This window comes from Diadema antillarum, unplaced genomic scaffold, assembly GCF_040938485.1.
Source record: "Diadema antillarum isolate AM-2024a unplaced genomic scaffold, OU_Dant_1.0 seq00000693_RagTag, whole genome shotgun sequence".
Taxonomy (NCBI): Eukaryota; Metazoa; Echinodermata; class Echinoidea; order Diadematoida; family Diadematidae; genus Diadema; species Diadema antillarum.
The window spans coordinates 1633391-1652248 of NW_027271598.1; the positions used below are offsets into that span (position 1 = coordinate 1633391).

General features: G+C 39.4%; 1 protein-coding gene across 1 annotated transcript; it reads right to left on the bottom strand.

Moving 5' to 3' along the window:
- Positions 1–6272: 6272 nt before the first annotated feature.
- Positions 6273–8845, bottom strand: LOC139737479 (coelenterazine h 2-monooxygenase-like). The gene is made up of 2 exons (XM_071648153.1): positions 8553–8845; positions 6273–6866 (listed from the first exon to the last, which is right to left on the bottom strand). Exons 1-2 carry the CDS (start codon positions 8799–8801, stop codon positions 6285–6287), a joined length of 831 nt encoding a protein of 276 aa, XP_071504254.1. The 5' UTR covers positions 8802–8845; the 3' UTR covers positions 6273–6284.
- Between the last annotated feature and the right edge of the window lie 10013 nt (positions 8846–18858).

The following is an 18858-nucleotide window of genomic DNA, read 5'->3' on the forward strand; positions in this document are numbered from 1 at the left end:
ACTTGGAATTTATTTCTCACTCTGAAGCGTTGAATCAACACTTCTGTGGTGTCAAATAAACACCAAATAATGCAAACTTATAACACTTTGAAGTGTTAGAATAACACCATGACAGGTGTTGGGGTATAGATTCTAACAACAAATAGTGTTGAAGTTACACCGTCATTGGTGTTAAAGGGTGTCAAAAGAACACCAAAGTGGTGTCAACTTATCAATAATCTAAGCAACACCAAAGCTGGTGTTGGTATATTTTAACACCACGGGTGTTGAACTTACACCATAACTGGTGTTGGGATGTCAAATGAACACCATTATGGTGTCAACTTCTTAACACTCTCTTAAGTGTTGAAAAAACACCGAGGCTGGTGTTGGTATATTTTTACACCCTTTAACACCCATGGGTGTTGGATATTTTAACACCAGAGACGGTGTTACTTCAACACCAGATGGTGAGGTCCTTTATTGAAGTTCGGCCGGTGTTAGATTCAACACCAGTGGTGTTAAATCTAACACCACTGTTTTTGCAGTGCACGCGTACCGCACAGTCGTACCACCATTTTCTTCTGGAAACCATGGCAAAAGCAATTTAGAGAAGATATTCGAACTTTATTGAAATTCGTCTTTAGAAACCTGGAATATGCCGCACGATGGAAGAAAAAAAAAAATCTTGAGTACAGTAATAATCATAAGTGTTTCAGAAAAATGGTGTCTATTTGGACACCCGTATTCTTGATGTGTATGGCAATAATAAATGATGGTCTGAGTCACATTTCATTGCCTGTTTTTCAAAGTGCTTTGTTAGAAGTAGTATGATGTATTATGTGTTTAGATAACGTATGTTGGATTTAGAATGATAAATATCCCACTGGGAAAAATGCACACACAAAAGAAGGACAAACACACAAACACACACATACAACATACATACACAAACATAGTGTGTAAACCACCGTAGAGATGTAGAGAGAGAGGGGGGGGGGGGGATGCTTTACAGCTTATTCCAGAATGTTATACCTTTCACAGAGAAGAAAGAACAGCAACCCAATTTGGTAGATTGACATACGGGTCCTGTTGCATAAAATTTACTATTATGGTAACTTTGGCATCATGGTAACTTCCATGGAATTCTTGATTTTGATTGGCTGTTGAGTATTGTTGCCATGGTAGTTACAATTGGATGGCAAAGTTAACCATAATATTAATTTTTATGCAACATGCCCCAGATGTTATATATATTGTATTATACAACACCTCAGAATGATGTCGAATTGTGATTGGCCAAGAACATGTCACATGACATTCAATAGAAAATACCTACCAAACTCATTGAGAGTGACAGCCATACAATAGGCCCCTGGCATGGGCCTATTGCACGGCTCGAAGGTACTATAGCACGGCTTCGTGGGGGGCTACTAATGCATGGCCGCTCACAGAGTTCTGTGGCTCACAGCAGCAATAAAAGCGCCAGCAAACTACATTGTAGGGTGGAACATCCTATTACCGGACGCTTTTCTTTGTGGCTTTGAATTCCGTACTCATAGAATGAAATTTCGGCTAAAAACAACACCACTTATTCACAGACTCATGGAAATTACGAATTCAGCCAACTTACGTCATTTCTTCGTTCCAGTTTTTAGAAAATATGCTTCAAACATACCCCTCTAAAAATAGTGGTTTTTTGCGCCGTGCAAAATCGCATTGTATTACCGGACGCTATTTTCGTAATCGAATAATCGAGGTCTTTCGCACCTAATCCTTGCACCAGAATCACAATTCATCCCACAAATCACCGTACACATTCTCACCGAGCGGATGACACACACAAAAAATCTGCAAATGAAGCTCAAATTTCGTATTTTACAGTAAAATGTCTGTCTTGACCATTTCGAACAGTTCACGCAATAAAACCTTGTGAGAAATCGACAACTGGTTAGAGTATACGTGCTTTGTCTATGGGAGCTGCACGCGCGGGCGATGAGTTGCGTGCCCCTTGGCGCACAACTATTCCGCATCGTTCGCGTTTGAGGACGATAGCTACAAATTTCCGATATTGATCAGTGATCTTATGGTTCTAATAGAATCTTCAGTATTTTTCCTGTATGTGAGTGGGATTTCATGGAATTTCAGTCGCGAAATGTGATTCAAACATGCATAAATATTAACTATAAACGAGGTGCGGGTCACTCAACTATAAATTTGAGGTAAAATGTGAATTTTTTCGTGTTTTTACATTTTTATGTGGCGTTTTTTGCGATTTCGATCCACACAAAGTTCTGTGAGGCTAATCTACGAAGTCTCGCGCGTACAGAATGTCATTAGTACGCAAAAATGTGCGTGTCCGGTAATACCATGGTGTCCGGTGACACCATGCTTGCCCCTACGTGCTGGCCGGCTGCGCTGCGATGCGCTGCCGGTAAACAGACCAGTCGCGGCGGAGTACTGCAACGTTAACGTGTACGCGCAGCTACTTTACCTAGCTAGTTGCATGTATTGCGGCCTACCTACTGCTGTGTTTTTAGTTTTGACTCTGATCTGCTATGTGGACCACAGTGATCCCAAAATCAAGACTTCATTTGAAGTTGAGAAACCGTAATTTGATTATTTTTCTGTGTTTTTATACAAAATCATTTTCGGAAATAGAGAAAGTCTAGACCTACTACTAGATCTACCGACATCTCAGGTAGGCTTAACAGTCAGGCCTAACTCGATCTAACGTTAGCGTAGAATGGGTATAGACCCTGCGGAGTTTGTGATTCCTGTGACTGTGTGGTCGAATCATGACGAGTGTTTGAAGCAGTACACAGGGTGGTTTACAATTCTCGGCCTAATTGTTACATTTATTTTTGGGCCTTCCTGAGTTAGCGGTCACTAATTTAGTACTGTGATTGTGGACAAGGTGTTGTATAAAACGAATAATTTATGATTTTGTTCGTGCATTGGGGCACGTAATACCGCACTCGGCGCGAGATTCGCCACTGGTCTATTCAACGCGACGCTACGCGCCTTGTTGAATAGACCAGTGGCTTATCTCGCGCCTCGTGCGATATTCGTGCCCTATGCACTCACAACTCATAAATTATTATATTAAATCATAAATTATATATTATTGCAGTCCTTGAAATAAACACTGAAATTTGTTAACTTCCAAACATCACCTGGGATGACTCAGTATTGGACATTCATTTTATACAGCCTTGATAAGTGGCAATGTAATCACATTCTTTCTCTGTGATGTTTTTCATTAGGGCCTACTCAGTGATGGATATACAGTCTGTATTCATCTTCCAGATGATGTCATGGGCAAAATGGACCTTTATTTCTTCGCACTTTACTGCGGTTTTGTTTTAAATCTAAGACAAGAAATCAGTTTCCTCTAAACAATTTTGGGAACAGAATGTGTACTTTATAACATATTATATATATATATATATATATATATATATATATTTATTTATTTATATATTCTCGTGGTGATCATATACAATTTTCATAAACAAGTAAGATGTGTCAAACTTCAAAACATTTAATGACTTTAGGATTTTGACCGCAGGTAGTTAAGGAATCGACACAATTTCCAGGTGCAAGTTTGGATTCAGTCAAGCATGTAAGAGATTAATTTTTTTTTTTGACAAGTGTCAATTCTACATGTAGTGCTAATAACATGCTTCACAAAAAATAACATATTAGTAGTTTTTAAACATTGCAAAATGAACCCAAGGTAGTTTTTACATTTTGAATAGATACTAAATTATTCCTCTTCATCCATATCATCTTAAGATGCAGTTTGATCAGGTTTGATGTCTGTGACCTTGTCAGGGTTTCCTGGAGGAGGATCACATAATATATGAAATATATGAAATCAAATCATCAAATCAAAATCACATATAATCAAAACTTGTAGAAGCTAACCCTAGCACTCTTACTGTGCATACACATGCATACAGGGAGGGAGATAGACAGAGAGAGAGAGAGAGAGAGAGACAAATAAGAAAAGGAGATAGAGAGTGAAGGAGAGAGATAGAGCGAGAGGGAGTCCTTTACAGCACATTAAACAACACGTAAAGAGGAACACAATTTGTGATTGGGCCGATCTTTTATTCGAAGTCTCACAGACAACACAGAAATTGCTGATTTAGTAACATTCATACAGAATGTCTCAGTATTGATTATTTACATCTAGTTAAGGGTAGAGCTTATAATTGGGAGCAGCGATGTTCGAGTTATTACATTTGTTGCATAATTATGTGTAGGTCAGTTGCATCACAAAACATCCTACTATATGAAATTTTTGCAAAAACCCCCTAAAATATAAGGAGATATCACTATTTTTCTCACTTAACCATAACTGTGGACGGTTTAGTCTAGAAACACTTTTATTATAACTGTTGTTCATATTTTGTATATCTAACATTAAACAATATGTAACATTGATTATCCTGATTAATTTTTTACATTAGTGGTTTCTATCCCTAACTCACATTTTAAAACTATTTTGAAGCACTAAAGCTGAGTTTTTGTTTCATCTGCAGATGTGGTATAGGGCCTAAATAATGCCTTTAATGTATATCATGCACTCACGTCTTTTCTCTGCGCGTATGATGTACTCCATTTGCCAAGAATTGGCATATTTACCCTTTATCTACGTAATGTTATCATCAATTTATCTGCATCATACAAAAATGAAAGCAATGGTAACTCTGAACTGATTTAAGACTGATTAATCGGTTTGAATAATGCTGCAAACAAATTCCAAGAAACAAAACAAACAACCACAAATTGATTAAAACATTCATTTCATGAAGTCAAGCTGTAAGTTTTCGTGATAATCGGATCGGCGACCTTGTGCCCATCTCCGCATGATCGCCATCGGATGGGACGTCGTCTAAAAATCGAGACAATTTTGTTTGCAGCCTTTAATACGGTTTCTATAAAAAGCTTCCCTCTATACCATTTCCCCTTGTCTCCTCCATTCTCATCGCGCAGAGTAATACATGAGCTTTGTTGACCCGCGGGCCGACGGCAGACTCGGGTCTCCATTCCATAAATCTCATTACAATGATTATTGTTATGTTACAATGATGGTTCTTTCAATGGCAGCAGTCATGCAGTAACCAATCAGATATGAGTATTCGGGTTATTCGTCATGGTAACTGCAATCACAGCAGCCTTTGATTATGGCAAACCCACCAGACTTCATTACAATGTCATGTATCAATTTCGCGCACCTATTATATTCGCCCAGGGATTTTCATAATTTCCCGTAGGTGCCTCCTACTAGAGCAACCTGTAGATTTTCGTTCTATCAAGGGGGTACTAGGCGAGTCTAGCACCTCACCCTACTTTCTGGTTGCCCTGTACGGAGTCCATGAGCAATGAGCATCTAGACCCTTTTGACTGACATGTTGTAACATACACATCTAATAGCAGGCAACATTTTTTTTATCATTTACAATGTTTTAAAGCTTACATACTGAGTCCATTCAGCTTTGTCACTATCTACAGCCTAATGTGCAGACAATTTTGTTTGATCCTCCTACATCCACTAATAAAGATTCCATTATTGGCAAATACCGTAGGGCCTACATTTTAAAGTAAAAAGAGAGATATAAAGAGAGAATACATCAGGCACATGACTTCCACCAAGCTTTTCTCAACTTTTCTGCAGAAAAAAAAAAGTAAGCTCATGCACATTTACACTTACATTTTCATGCCGTTGCGCAGACTACACATTTTGTATTTCGCACTTCACCCCTACACCTCGATTTCTATTAACCATGACGTACTACAAACATGAGCCTTGTTTGATGAAACAACATACATGTACAATACAATTCAATACAATTGAATCATTTATATAGCGCTCTTACACGGTCAAGGAATGGTTTCACAGCACTTCACAACAAAATTCAGTCACAGATTATTATTATAAAGGAATGACAATAAAAAAAGCTTTTGGTGTCACCATATTATTCATTAAACACAACACATTTCGATCTTCAAGAATAATGGTTACATTTCATTCCATCATTATGATGATCTTTCCAGAAGGATCGATTGGCTGCCTCACAGAGAAGCACAGTTTCTGCTCTGTTTTCGGGGGGGGGGGGGGTGGAAAGAATAGTCTACTGCGCATGAATGCTTCATCTCATGCATTTAATTAGCCGTCGTTCATCTTGTTTATAACAATGATTGATTCAAGAATTACTCATTACATGATTATTTTCTGAGACAAACCCTGCCCCTAAATAGAAGGTAAAAATGAAATGAAAAAAATGAAAACATTTTCACTTGTAAAGACCAGACAAAAAATCTTTGATGTAATCCCCAACTTCAATGGGCGAATCCTCCTGAATGAAATGCAGTCCAGCCGCATCAACAACTTTCTGATTGGGCCAGTGCTCAGTGGTTTTCTTGACGCTCGGGCCAAAGAGACCAGATAGGACATTGATGAACAACTTGGGGAGATTTGCAGACTCACTCAGCCAGGCGTAATAAGCTGCAGCAGCTGCAATGACATCCTCGGGACCATCTCCAATGATGGGGATCTGCCTTGCAAACGTCAGGGTTGGGCGTCTGTCTTCTCCTGGGTTCTTGAAGGGCTCCACGTAGGCCTCCTTCTCCTCCTTCCTAAGCTCCCGCTTGATAAGGCGAGGCATGAGTACTTCCACAAAGGCATTCTTCTGGAGAACCATCTCCTCCCCTTCGTCGGTGCGGAACACCTTGAAATCGGCATCGGGAAATTCCTCCCAACCGTGATAAGGAGCGACGAGGCTTTCAATGTGAACAAGGGCGTCCAGACGATCACGATGTTCATTGCTCCAATGGAAGCCCAGTATGGAGCCCCAGTCATGGCAAACGATGCTGATCTGTATACAGAGAAAGCAGACTTAAATGGAGCTACATGTAGTAGTTTTGGTTGAGACCTAACTTCAGGTTTCTAATATTTTTGGGTGAAATAATGAGAAATATCTAATGAATATGAAAAGGCATGTAATTCCGAGAGGGATTCAACGTTTATTTGATGGAAATCGGTTTTGAAATGGCTGAGATATCAACAACAAAAAAGAGCATTCCTAATAAAAAGCTGGACCAATCTTTTATTCCTGGTCGGTTTGTTTTACTTTGTTTTTGGATGTTTCAGTCATTCCAAACCCGATTTTCATCAAATAAACTCTGAATTCCTCTGAAAATGGTATGCTCTGTATACTATTTCGTAAGTGGTTTCTTGGTACCTCACAAAAAGTTGAAAGCCCAATTCTCATCTCCACCAACCCCTTTATTCAATTACAACCTCAGTTAGCACATTTTAATTGCCCACCTTGCATTGCCAGTGGATTCTGTCTATTTTTCATCTGAAGTTGAAATAATGACGGACAACTTCGTTTACATTTTCATTAATTTTAACTCTTAACCCACAAGCACGAATATTCTCATTGTCCTAACACGAATAAGAGTTATTTCATACAATAAGGATAATTCTTTCAGTATTTTTTTCCACATAATTATTTATCTGAATCAGATCTTTTTCTTTCCCGTTTCTTCATCACCTCTCTGGTTAAGGCACAATTTATTCTAGACCAGAAATAACTAGATTTGTTTTAGCTCATTTTTGCAAAACACTTCTCGGGAACAGTTCTCGAACAGTAAATATGCATATATGCAAATGTATGAGATCGCGATGTCATCACCTCAAAGTTTTCTTCTGCTTATGTGCAAAACAAACAACTTCAAAATAGCCCTACTTGATATTATATATACATTTCCATAAAAATATGGTTATGAATGAGTTGATGATTTCATGGCCTCAAAACTATAATAGTGATCAGTAAGAAATATAAATATAATTTTGAATAAAACAAGCTGGAATCAGTTCTTGTCTACAAAATATGTGACAAGTTTTGAGGCCATGAAATCATCAACTCATTCATTTCCATATTCATATTGACTATTCGAGAACTTTACTTGTGTAAATCTGTGAAAATTCAGAATACTGTGAATTTCCTAATTTCATTTCCTGTTGATCAAATTTTCAGTTGTGCCCTTAAAGCTTATCTATTTCTTTTCAGACATGCTATTCTGAGCTGTATTATGAACTGGTAACTCAAAAAGGGCAAGAGGTATAATGAACTCACAAAAAGATGCATAAACAAGTAAGATCTCTAACATGTGTAGGGAGCTACTGTTTGTGATAACACAAGAGTAGGAATTCACACAGTGAACGACAATTTTTTTTAAACAAGATATATTAGGGTAAAGGATACAAAAATTAACATATTTATCGTAGTAAGTGCTTTGAGCCATGGTTTATGTATTACGATATAGTGCCGATTTTACATTATAATATACGTACTACTACAGTACTTACAATCTCAGCTTCGGGGAGGATCAACCGCCTAACTCACACATTAACGAAAGCTAACAAAGAACGAGAGAGAAAATATTATGGAAAAAACGAAACAGCATTTTGAAGAAAAAAAAAAATCACGTTAGTGCTCACTGTTCATTTGTGTTTAAAAAAGTAACCAAACATTCCCTTAAGGAGGCCTACACACCTTTTTAGGCAGATTAAGCTTGTCAAACCAGGCAGACAGGAATCTATAGTGATCGACGAAGCGATACGACAGGCTTGCGAGCTTGTTGGATCTGCCCATGCCGATTAGGTCGGGAGCTAGACAACGAGCAATAGGCTGAACTTGAGGTACGACGTTCCTCCAGAGGTACGACGAGGTCGGGTTCCCGTGGAGAAACACGACTGCTCGATCACTATCGCGCTGATCGGGGTCGGAGTCGTAGTACGACATCTGTTCTCCCAAGACGTCCAATTTTTTGCATTTCCCCCACCATTCGTCTGCTGTCACTATTGGTACTGTGGACTGTTGCTGTGCTGGCGCTCCGTCTGAGGAAGACATGTCTGACGTAACATTTAAAACCTATGAAAATTGAACGAAAATTGTCAACTTTTCGTGTGTAAGACGATGGTTTGTCGTTAGGATGTAGATGTGATTTTGTGTCCTCCACCTGCGCTCATAGATCAGTCGCATCCCTTGCCTGGTGTACTAATGTTCCCTGGCCTCTGAGAGCGGAAGGGGTTATTTTGTTCCACCAAGCATAATATGTGAATTACAAGCTTAAATAGTCCGAGAAAGCCCGTTATACGAGTGCATCGTTGCGCGACAGCGTGTACCCTGGGCATCCCAAGTTTAATGGAGCGGCCATCCAGGTATCATGTTTAATCTAAAAAGTAAAAAAAAAAAAAAGTAAGCCATGTAACATTATTCACTTCAAAAAAGATGATTCAGGGAAATGTTTGTTAGCTGATTTTTTAAGCCCCTGGAAGAAAAGTCTTTCATTCCCAGACTGCAGAATCTGCTGCTGTAGTAGGTCTACTGCTCATCCTTGCTGATCTTTAGTTGTTGTTTTTTCCAACATTATCAGTAACTTTGTGATTTTCTGTAAGTACTAGTGGCAACATTGTCATTAATGTCATCCTTATTATATCCTGGGGGGGGGGGGGAGTAGTCGTCCTTCAGTCTATAATAATCTATTCAATTTCATCCCGATTCAAGTCAAGAGTTCTCATTATCCGACTTCACTTTAAAGTAAATCTATAACGGCCTTCATGAACTTTACGCCTATATGGCATATTTTGGGCAAGACTCTTTAGCCGTCTCACGTAGGGCTTCAATAATTTTATGTCCCTGATTACGGGCTTTACTTTTTATTTGATTTTCCACTTTGATTCAGGCTGTCCATTTAAAAGAATATTCCAGCGCCAGAGCATTGTCAGGTACCCATCACCATGAAAATACAGTGATATGAAAATGCTTGCGTATCAATAAGCTATCATCTGAGAAAGACCCATCAAATCAACCCAAGGAGACATGATTATAATGGGAGTGGTCGACAAGGCTTCAGGAGTTGTTGGTCAAAGAGATGGATCCCATACTAATGAGGCCCCAACAAGTAAAATGACATTCGGTTCTCCTACAAGAATACTACAGCATAGATAGGCCTACATTATCTACATACTCTCCACTTCGTTGAGATCGGAAACATCAGAATCGTATATCATTCAAGAAATACTGTCACTGAGGCTGTTACTTATCTTTTAAAATCCCCTCCCCGTTCATCCTCAGTAACGACCAGCTCAGTGACTTGAAGAACAGCGAGATGTTCGTTGGCCGGCAAAGTAGTTGACAACTGTTCGATGGATGTTTTGTTTGGTTTTGGTGTTCTTGTTTTTTGGGTTTTTTTTTGTCCCCGCCGAACGAGTTCGAGCAGGGACTATGAAACGGGCTCCGTACGTGTGTGTGTCCGTGTGTGTGTATGTGTGTGCGTCCGTGTGTGATCAAAATATTCAATTTGCTACTTCTCTGTCATTTATGAGCCAATTTTGATTCTGTTTGCTTTATATGATAACACTACATGGGAGCTTTGAAACTTCTACACAGAATTTCAGTTGTGACCTTTGACCTTGACCTTTGACCTTTCCGACATTTTGCTACAAAATGCTACTCCTTCGCCATTTCTAACCCGATTTCGATTCCGTTTGCTTTATGTGATGGCACTAGGTGAGGGCTTCAAAACTTCTGCACAGAATTTTGACCTTTGACCTTGATTTTTGACCTGTGTTGTACATTTTGCTACAAAATGCTACTCCTTTGCCATTTCTAACCCGATTTCGATTCCGTTTGCTTTATGTGATGGCACTAGGTGAGGGCTTCAAAACTTCTACACAGAATTTTGACCTTTGACTCCTTTGACCTTTGACCTTGATTTTTTACCTACATTGTACATTTTGCTACAAAATGCTACTTCCGGCGGGGACATTATATTACGCACCACGTAATTTCTACTTTCCTTATTGTTTTTTATTTGTTTTTTGTTTTTTGTGTTTTTTTTTTTGCAACGATTTCCTGGTTTGAAGCAGCAAACACTGTTTTCGCACATACCATCGACACAAACGAAGGTACATGCAGTGATCTTTTCTGAGAGGCTGCCTGTTTTGGGACTTTCCAGGGTTGCGTGCATGACCCGAGGAGCTCGGGGCGTTCTTTCTCTCGGTACGAGGGCAAAGGCCAGACGTAGGCACCAGGCACGTTTGGTTACCATTGCATTGTGTCAGACCAGGGATGTGAGACCAAAGTTCTGTGGGGGAGACACCTCCCTGGTATGACGCACCAACCTGCACACCAATTTGCACGAAAGCCATACACCTCCCTGACCTGACCTCCTCCTCAACTCTAAACCGTCAGAGTATTATAGAGTACGGCATCTTTTTATTAACTCTCCTCACACCGACTGACCTCCCTTGCCTGCAGAGGTTCATATCATCAGCAAAGGCAATCCAGAAGCTCTAAATATTCCAGTCTTTTCAATAGAATTCTCGATAGTCATTTCAGTTGAAATAAATGTGCATGTTTACTACAGAGGGCCATGAGACAGCGGCTGATGAGACTGGATAACTTCTGAAAATAGCATCGCCAAGATCGTGCACACTTTAATGGCTGAGTAGAGCATCATTACTACTTCATTTTATTCTAGCTGAGATGTTAGATCCTGAAATCTTTCATAATGATTCGATTAAGCTGGCTGGCTACATTATTGATAGGTTGCTAGGAGTGATAAATCTCAGTGAGAGTACGTGCGCGCTCAAATAAACAGCAGTTACACAGCAAAAGTGTTGCTTCAAAATGGCAAATCATTCTCGTTAGTGTGATCTTGTGTGATACAATTATTGCACTGCTAAGCAACGAAACTCAAGTAGGTAACAGATACGAACAATTCTTCAGTGGACCAACAATAAAAGGAATCGACTGACACCTTTCATGGAAGATCTACGCAAATAAAATATTCGATCTCAATGAAACCCTGGACCCAAATATTTTCATGAAGGGCACACGGGAAAAACGCGTACCTTTCCGTCGTATACCATCATTTTCTCTGTAGAAACCATGGTGTAAAACCCCCGGTCGCAAAGCGCTTTACGGCTTATGCACGGCCAAAACACGTCAAAAAGTGGTCTCCCGTGAAGCAGACGATGTTGTTCGCGTTGATGTTAAGTTTAAGGCGAGCTACGGTAGATTTATAGACTGGCAGGACGCGGGGGAAATTCTGAACAGCGTCGGACGCGGTAAAAAGTTTTGATCTGCTCAAAATTTTATTCCGCGGACAACCACGGGAGGCACACGTGGTAAAGACGTGCAAACACACGTGAAACACACGTGATGATCCGTGTTCCGGCAGTGATTAAAACTTGGGGAGACGCGGTAAAGACGCGAAAGTTTAGCGATCTGTCACGGGCAGAGCACGGTCATCTGACTCCTGTTACGCGTTGGTATCACGGGAAATAGCGTGTGTTTAGCGGCCTATCGCTGACAAATGGATTTTTCCCGCGTACACACACGTGGCTGGACGTGGTCAGCCGTGCCTAGGTAGTGCTTCAGCAGTGGAACAGTCACCCAACGGCCATACCCCGTATAAAGCACGACCAAACTAAAATTGACCAAAAACTTACCACTTACTACCACGTCCACCAAATTGTCATAACTTTTTGTACGTGATTTGGACGTGGAGTGCCGTGGGAGGGGGACACCCACATCTCCCACTCGCTCACTCTTATCGCTCTTGCTTGGCCGCGTTCATGATATTCAGTGTAAATATTAAAACAGGAAGTTTATTTGGATGATACTATTTTTACGGGCAAATTGTTCATTAATAATCTACATCAAAATTTACTGCTACCTTAAACAAGTGGGACTGTTTCAAGTCGATAAAACAAGCAAAACATGCATCAAATTGCACCACTCTACAACATCAAAATGCAATTTCAGTTCTAAGAGTGGGAGGTGGGGGGGGGTGGACAACAGGTACTTCTACATCCTCCTCCCCCCCCCCCCCCAAAGATAAAATCCTAGCTACGTCGGTGCCCTTTCCCCCGCTTGGTTTCCCTCAAAAAAACAGTAAAAGTCTAGGGATTGAGAGCTTCCTATCATATTCCAAATGTCTGTCCAAAAAATCTCGTTACATTTTAGTGTCAAAACGCACCCCCATTGAAAAAAAAGCTGGTGACGCCCCCCTGCTTAGCCCTCCTTTACTACGTTCTTTTCTTCTTTTTTTTCCTCTTTCTCTCATTTCTTACCCCTGAGGGAAACAGTATATCATACCAACTTCACAATTGTCTAGATTCACTGGAAGAATGGTGCCTCCGAAAGCTTTAGTAATGTTGAAACAAGAGTTGTATGTGATTTATATATAACTATATAGTTTTACAGATAATCGGTGTAAACGGCAATCACTTGAACCTGTAATGTTGTTCTCTTTCCAATCCACATTATTGTTTTGTATACATGATTTCTCTCACTATTAGAGAGTGAGATGTGTTTATGTTATTGTCGAAAAACGGAAATAAGTTTGATTTTGAATTGAACTGAAAGTCAAAGTGGTTGACAGATATGGACAAATCTTCAGTGGACCAACAGACCGACACTTTCTATGGTAGATCCACGCAAATAAAATGTTAGATCTCACTGAAATCACCGGAGGCAAAAAAAAAAAAAAAAAAAAAAAATCATGTCGGGTCACAAATGGAGGAACGCGTACAGAAAAGTCGTACCACCATTTTCTTCTGGAAACCATGGCAAAAGCAATTTAGAGAAGATATTCGAACTTTATTGAAATTCGTCTTTAGAAACCTGGAATATGCCGCACGATGGAAGAAAAAAAAAATCTTGAGTACAGTAATAATCATAAGTGTTTCAGAAAAAATGGTGTCTATTTGGACACCCGTATTCTTGATGTGTATGGCAATAATAAATGATGGTCTGAGTCACATTTCATTGCCTGTTTTCAAAGTGCTTTGTTAGAAGTAGTATGATGTATTATGTGTTTAGATAACGTATTGTTGGATTTAGAATGATAAATATCCCACTGGAAAAATGCACACACAAAAGAAGGACAAACACACAAACACACACATACAACATACATACACAAACATAGTGTGTAAACCACCGTAGAGATGTAGAGAGAGAGAGAGGGGGGGGGGGGAATGCTTTACAGCTTATTCCAGAATGTTATACCTTTCACAGAGAAGAAAGAACAGCAACCCAATTTGGTAAATTGACATACGGGTCCTGTTGCATAAAATTTACTATTATGGTAACTTTGGCATCATGGTAACTTCCATGGAATTCTTGATTTTGATTGGCTGTTGAGTATTGTTGCCATGGTAGTTACAATTGGATGGCAAAGTTAACCATAATATTAATTTTTATGCAACATGCCCCAGATGTTATATATATTGTATTATACAACACCTCAGAATGATGTCGAATTGTGATTGGCCAAGAACATGTCACATGACATTCAATAGAAAATACCTACCAAACTCATTGAGAGTGACAGTCCATACAATAGGCACCCTGGCATGGGCCTATTGCACGGCTCGAAGGTACTATAGCACGGCTTCGTGGGGGGCTACTAATGCATGGCCGCTCACAGAGTTCTGTGTGCTCACAGCAGCAATAAAAGCGCCAGCAAACTACATTGTAGGGTGGAACATCCTATTACCGGACGCTTTCTTTGTGGCTTTGAATTCCGTACTCATAGAATGAAATTTCGGCTAAAAACAACACCACTTATTCACAGACTCATGGAAATTACGAATTCAGCCAACTTACGTCATTTCTTCGTTCCAGTTTTTAGAAAATATGCTTCAAACATACCCCTCTAAAAATAGTGGTTTTTTGCGCCGTGCAAAATCGCATTGTATTACCGGACGCTATTTTCGTAATCGAATAATCGAGGTCTGTTCGCACCTAATCCTTGCACCAGAATCACAATTCATCCCACAAATCACCGTACACATTCTCACCGAGCGGATGACACACACAAAAAAATCTGCAAATGAAGCTCAAATTTCGTATTTTACAGTAAAATGTCTGTCTTGACCATTTCGAACAGTTCACGCAATAAAACCTTGTGAGAAATCGACAACTGGTTAGAGTATACGTGCTTGCTTGTCTATGGGAGCTGCACGCGCGGGCGATGAGTTGCGTGCCCCTTGGCGCACAACTATTCCGCATCGTTAGCGTTTGAGGACGATAGCTACAAATTTCCGATATTGATCAGTGAACTTTTGGTTCTAATAGAATCTTCAGCATTTTTCCTGTATGTGAGTGGGATTTCATGGAATTTCAGTTTCAGTTTATAAACGAGGTGCGGGTCACTCAACTATAAATTTGAGGTAAAATGTGAATTTTTTTCGTGTTTTTACATTTTTATGTGGCGTTTTTTGCGATTTCGGTCCACACAAAGTTCTGTGAGGCTAATCTACGAAGTCTCGCGCGTACAGAATGTCATTAGTACGCAAAAATGTGCGTGTCCGGTAATACCATGGTGTCCGGTGACACCATGCTTGCCCCTACGTGCTGGCCGGCTGCGCTGCGATGCGCTGCCGGTAAACAGACCAGTCGCGGCGGAGTACTGCAACGTTAACGTGTACGCGCAGCTACTTTACCTAGCTAGTTGCATGTATTGCGGCCTACCTACTGCTGTGTTTTTAGTTTTGACTCTGATCTGCTTTGTGGACCACAGTGATCCCAAAATCAAGACTTCATTTGAAGTTGAGAAACCGTGATTTGATTATTTTTCTGTGTTTTTATACAAATCATTTTCGGAAATAGAGAAAGTCTAGACCTACTACTAGATCTACCGACATCTCAGGTAGGCTTAACAGTCAGGCCTAACTCGATCTAACGTTAGCGTAGAATGGGTATAGACCCTGCGGAGTTTGTGATTCCTGTGACTGTGTGGTCGAATCATGACGAGTGTTTGAAGCAGTACACAGGGTGGATTACAATTCTCGGCCTAATTGTTACATTTATTTTTGGGCCTTCCTGAGTTAGCGGTCACCAATTAGTACTGTGATTGTGGACAAGGTGTTGTATAAAACGAATAATTTATGATTTTGTTCGTGCATTGGGGCACGTAATACCGCACTCGGCGCGAGATTCGCCACTGGTCTATTCAACGCGGCGCTACGCGCCTTGTTGAATAGACCAGTGGCTTATCTCGCGCCTCGTGCGATATTCGTGCCTATGCACTCACAACTCATAAATTATTCGTATAATATTGCAGTCCTTGAAATAAACACTGAAATTTGTTAACTTCCAAACATCACCTGGGATGACTCAGTATTGGACATTCATTTTATACAGCATTGATAAGTGGCAATGTAATCACATTCTTTCTCTGTGATGTTTTTCATTAGGGCCTACTCAGTGATGGATATACAGTCTGTATTCATCTTCCAGATGATGTCATGGGCAAAATGGACCTTTATTTCTTCGCACTTTACTGCGGTTTTTTTTTAAATCTAAGACAAGAAATCAGTTTCCTCTAAACAATTTTGGGAACAGAATGTGTACTTTATAACATATTATATATATATATATATATATATATATATATATATATTCTCGTGGTGATCATATACAATTTTCATAAACAAGTAAGATGTGTCAAACTTCAAAACATTTAATGACTTTAGGATTTTGACCGCAGGTAGTTAAGGAATCGACACAATTTCCAGGTGCAAGTTTGGATTCAGTCAAGCATGTATGAGATTATTTTTTTTTTGACAAGTGTCAATTCTACATGTAGTGCTAATAACATGCTTCACAAAAAATAACATATTAGTAGTTTTTAAACATTGCAAAATGAACCCAAGGTAGTTTTTACATTTTGAATAGACACTAAATTATTCCTCTTCATCCATATCATCTTAAGATGCAGTTTGATCAGGTTTGATGTCTGTGACCTTGTCAGGGTTTCCTGGAGGAGGATCACATAATATATGAAATATATGAAATCAAATCATCAAATCAAAATCACATATAATCAAAACTTGTAGAAGCTAACCCTAGCACTCTTACTGTGCATACACATGCATACAGGGAGGGAGATAGACAGAGAGAGAGAGAGAGAGAGACAAATAAGAAAAGGAGATAGATCAATATATTATATAGAGAGAGAGTGAAGGAGAGAGATAGAGCGAGAGGGAGTCCTTTACAGCACATTAAACAACACGTAAAGAGGAACACAATTTGTGTATTGGGCCGATCTTTTATTCGAAGTCTCACAGACAACACAGAAATTGCTGATTTAGTAACATTCATACAGAATGTCTCAGTATTGATTATTTACATCTAGTTAAGGGTAGAGCTTATAATTGGGAGCAGCGATGTTCGAGTTATTACATTTGTTGCATAATTATGTGTAGGTCAGTTGCATCACAAAACATCCTACTATATGAAATTTTTGCAAAAACCCCTAAAATATAAGGAGATATCACTATTTTTCTCACTTAACCATAACTGTGGACGGTTTAGTCTAGAAACACTTTTATTATAACTGTTGTTCATATTTTGTATATCTAACATTAAACAATATGTAACATTGATTATCCTGATTAATTTTTTACATTAGTGGTTTCTATCCCTAACTCACATTTTAAAACTATTTTGAAGCACTAAAGCTGAGTTTTTGTTTCATCTGCAGATGTGGTATAGGGCCTAAATAATGCCTTTAATGTATATCATGCACTCACGTCTTTTCTCTGCGCGTATGATGTACTCCATTTGCCAAGAATTGGCATATTTACCCTTTATCTACGTAATGTTATCATCAATTTATCTGCATCATACAAAAATGAAAGCAATGGTAACTCTGAACTGATTTAAGACTGATTAATCGGTTTGAATAATGCTGCAAACAAATTCCAAGAAACAAAACAAACAACCACAAATTGATTAAAACATTCATTTCATGAAGTCAAGCTGTAAGTTTTCGTGATAATCGGATCGGCGACCTTGTGCCCATCTCCGCATGATCGCCATCGGATGGGACGTCGTCTAAAAATCGAGACAATTTTGTTTGCAGCCTTTAATACGGTTTCTATAAAAAGCTTCCCTCTATACCATTTCCCCTTGTCTCCTCCATTCTCATCGCGCAGAGTAATACATGAGCTTTGTTGACCCGCGGGCCGACGGCAGACTCGGGTCTCCATTCCATAAATCTCATTACAATGATTAATGTTATGTTACAATGATGGTTCTTTCAATGGCAGCAGTCATGCAGTAACCAATCAGATATGAGTATTCGGGTTATTCGTCATGGTAACTGCAATCACAGCAGCCTTTGATTATGGCAAACCCACCAGACTTCATTACAATGTCATGTATCAATTTCGCGCACCTATTATATTCGCCCAGGGATTTTCATAATTTCCCGTAGGTGCCTCCTACTAGAGCAACCTGTAGATTTTCGTTCTATCAAGGGGGTACTAGGCGAGTCTAGCACCTCACCCTACTTTCTGGTTGCCCTGTACGGAGTCCATGAGCAATGAGCAATCTAGACCCTTTTGACTGACATGTTGTAACATACACATCTAATAGCAGGCAACAATTTTTTTTTTATCATTTACAATGTTTTAAAGCTTACATACTGAGTCCATTCAGCTTTGTCACTATCTACCAGCCTAATGTGCAGACAATTTTGTTTGATCCTCCTACATCCACTAATAAAGATTCCATTATTGGCAAATACCGTACATTTTAAAGTAAAAAGAGAGATATAAAGAGAGAATACATCAGGCACATGACTTCCACCAAGCTTTTCTCAACTTTTCTGCAGAAAAAAAAAGTAAGCTCATGCACATTTACACTTACATTTTCATGCCGTTGCGCAGACTACACATTTTGTATTTCGCACTTCACCCCTACACCTCGATTGCTATTAACCATGACGTACTACAAACATGAGCCTTGTTTGATGAAACAACATACATGTACAATA

Bases quoted from the DNA above. Each gene is read 5' to 3' on its own strand.
- LOC139737479 (XM_071648153.1), bottom strand. From the start codon at position 8,801: ATGTCGTACTACGACTCCGACCCCGATCAGCGCGATAGTGATCGAGCA. The intron at 6,867-8,552 runs GTGTGTAGGCCT...CTCTGTATACAG, and splicing joins AGCTTAATCTGCCTAAAAAG to ATCAGCATCGTTTGCCATGA.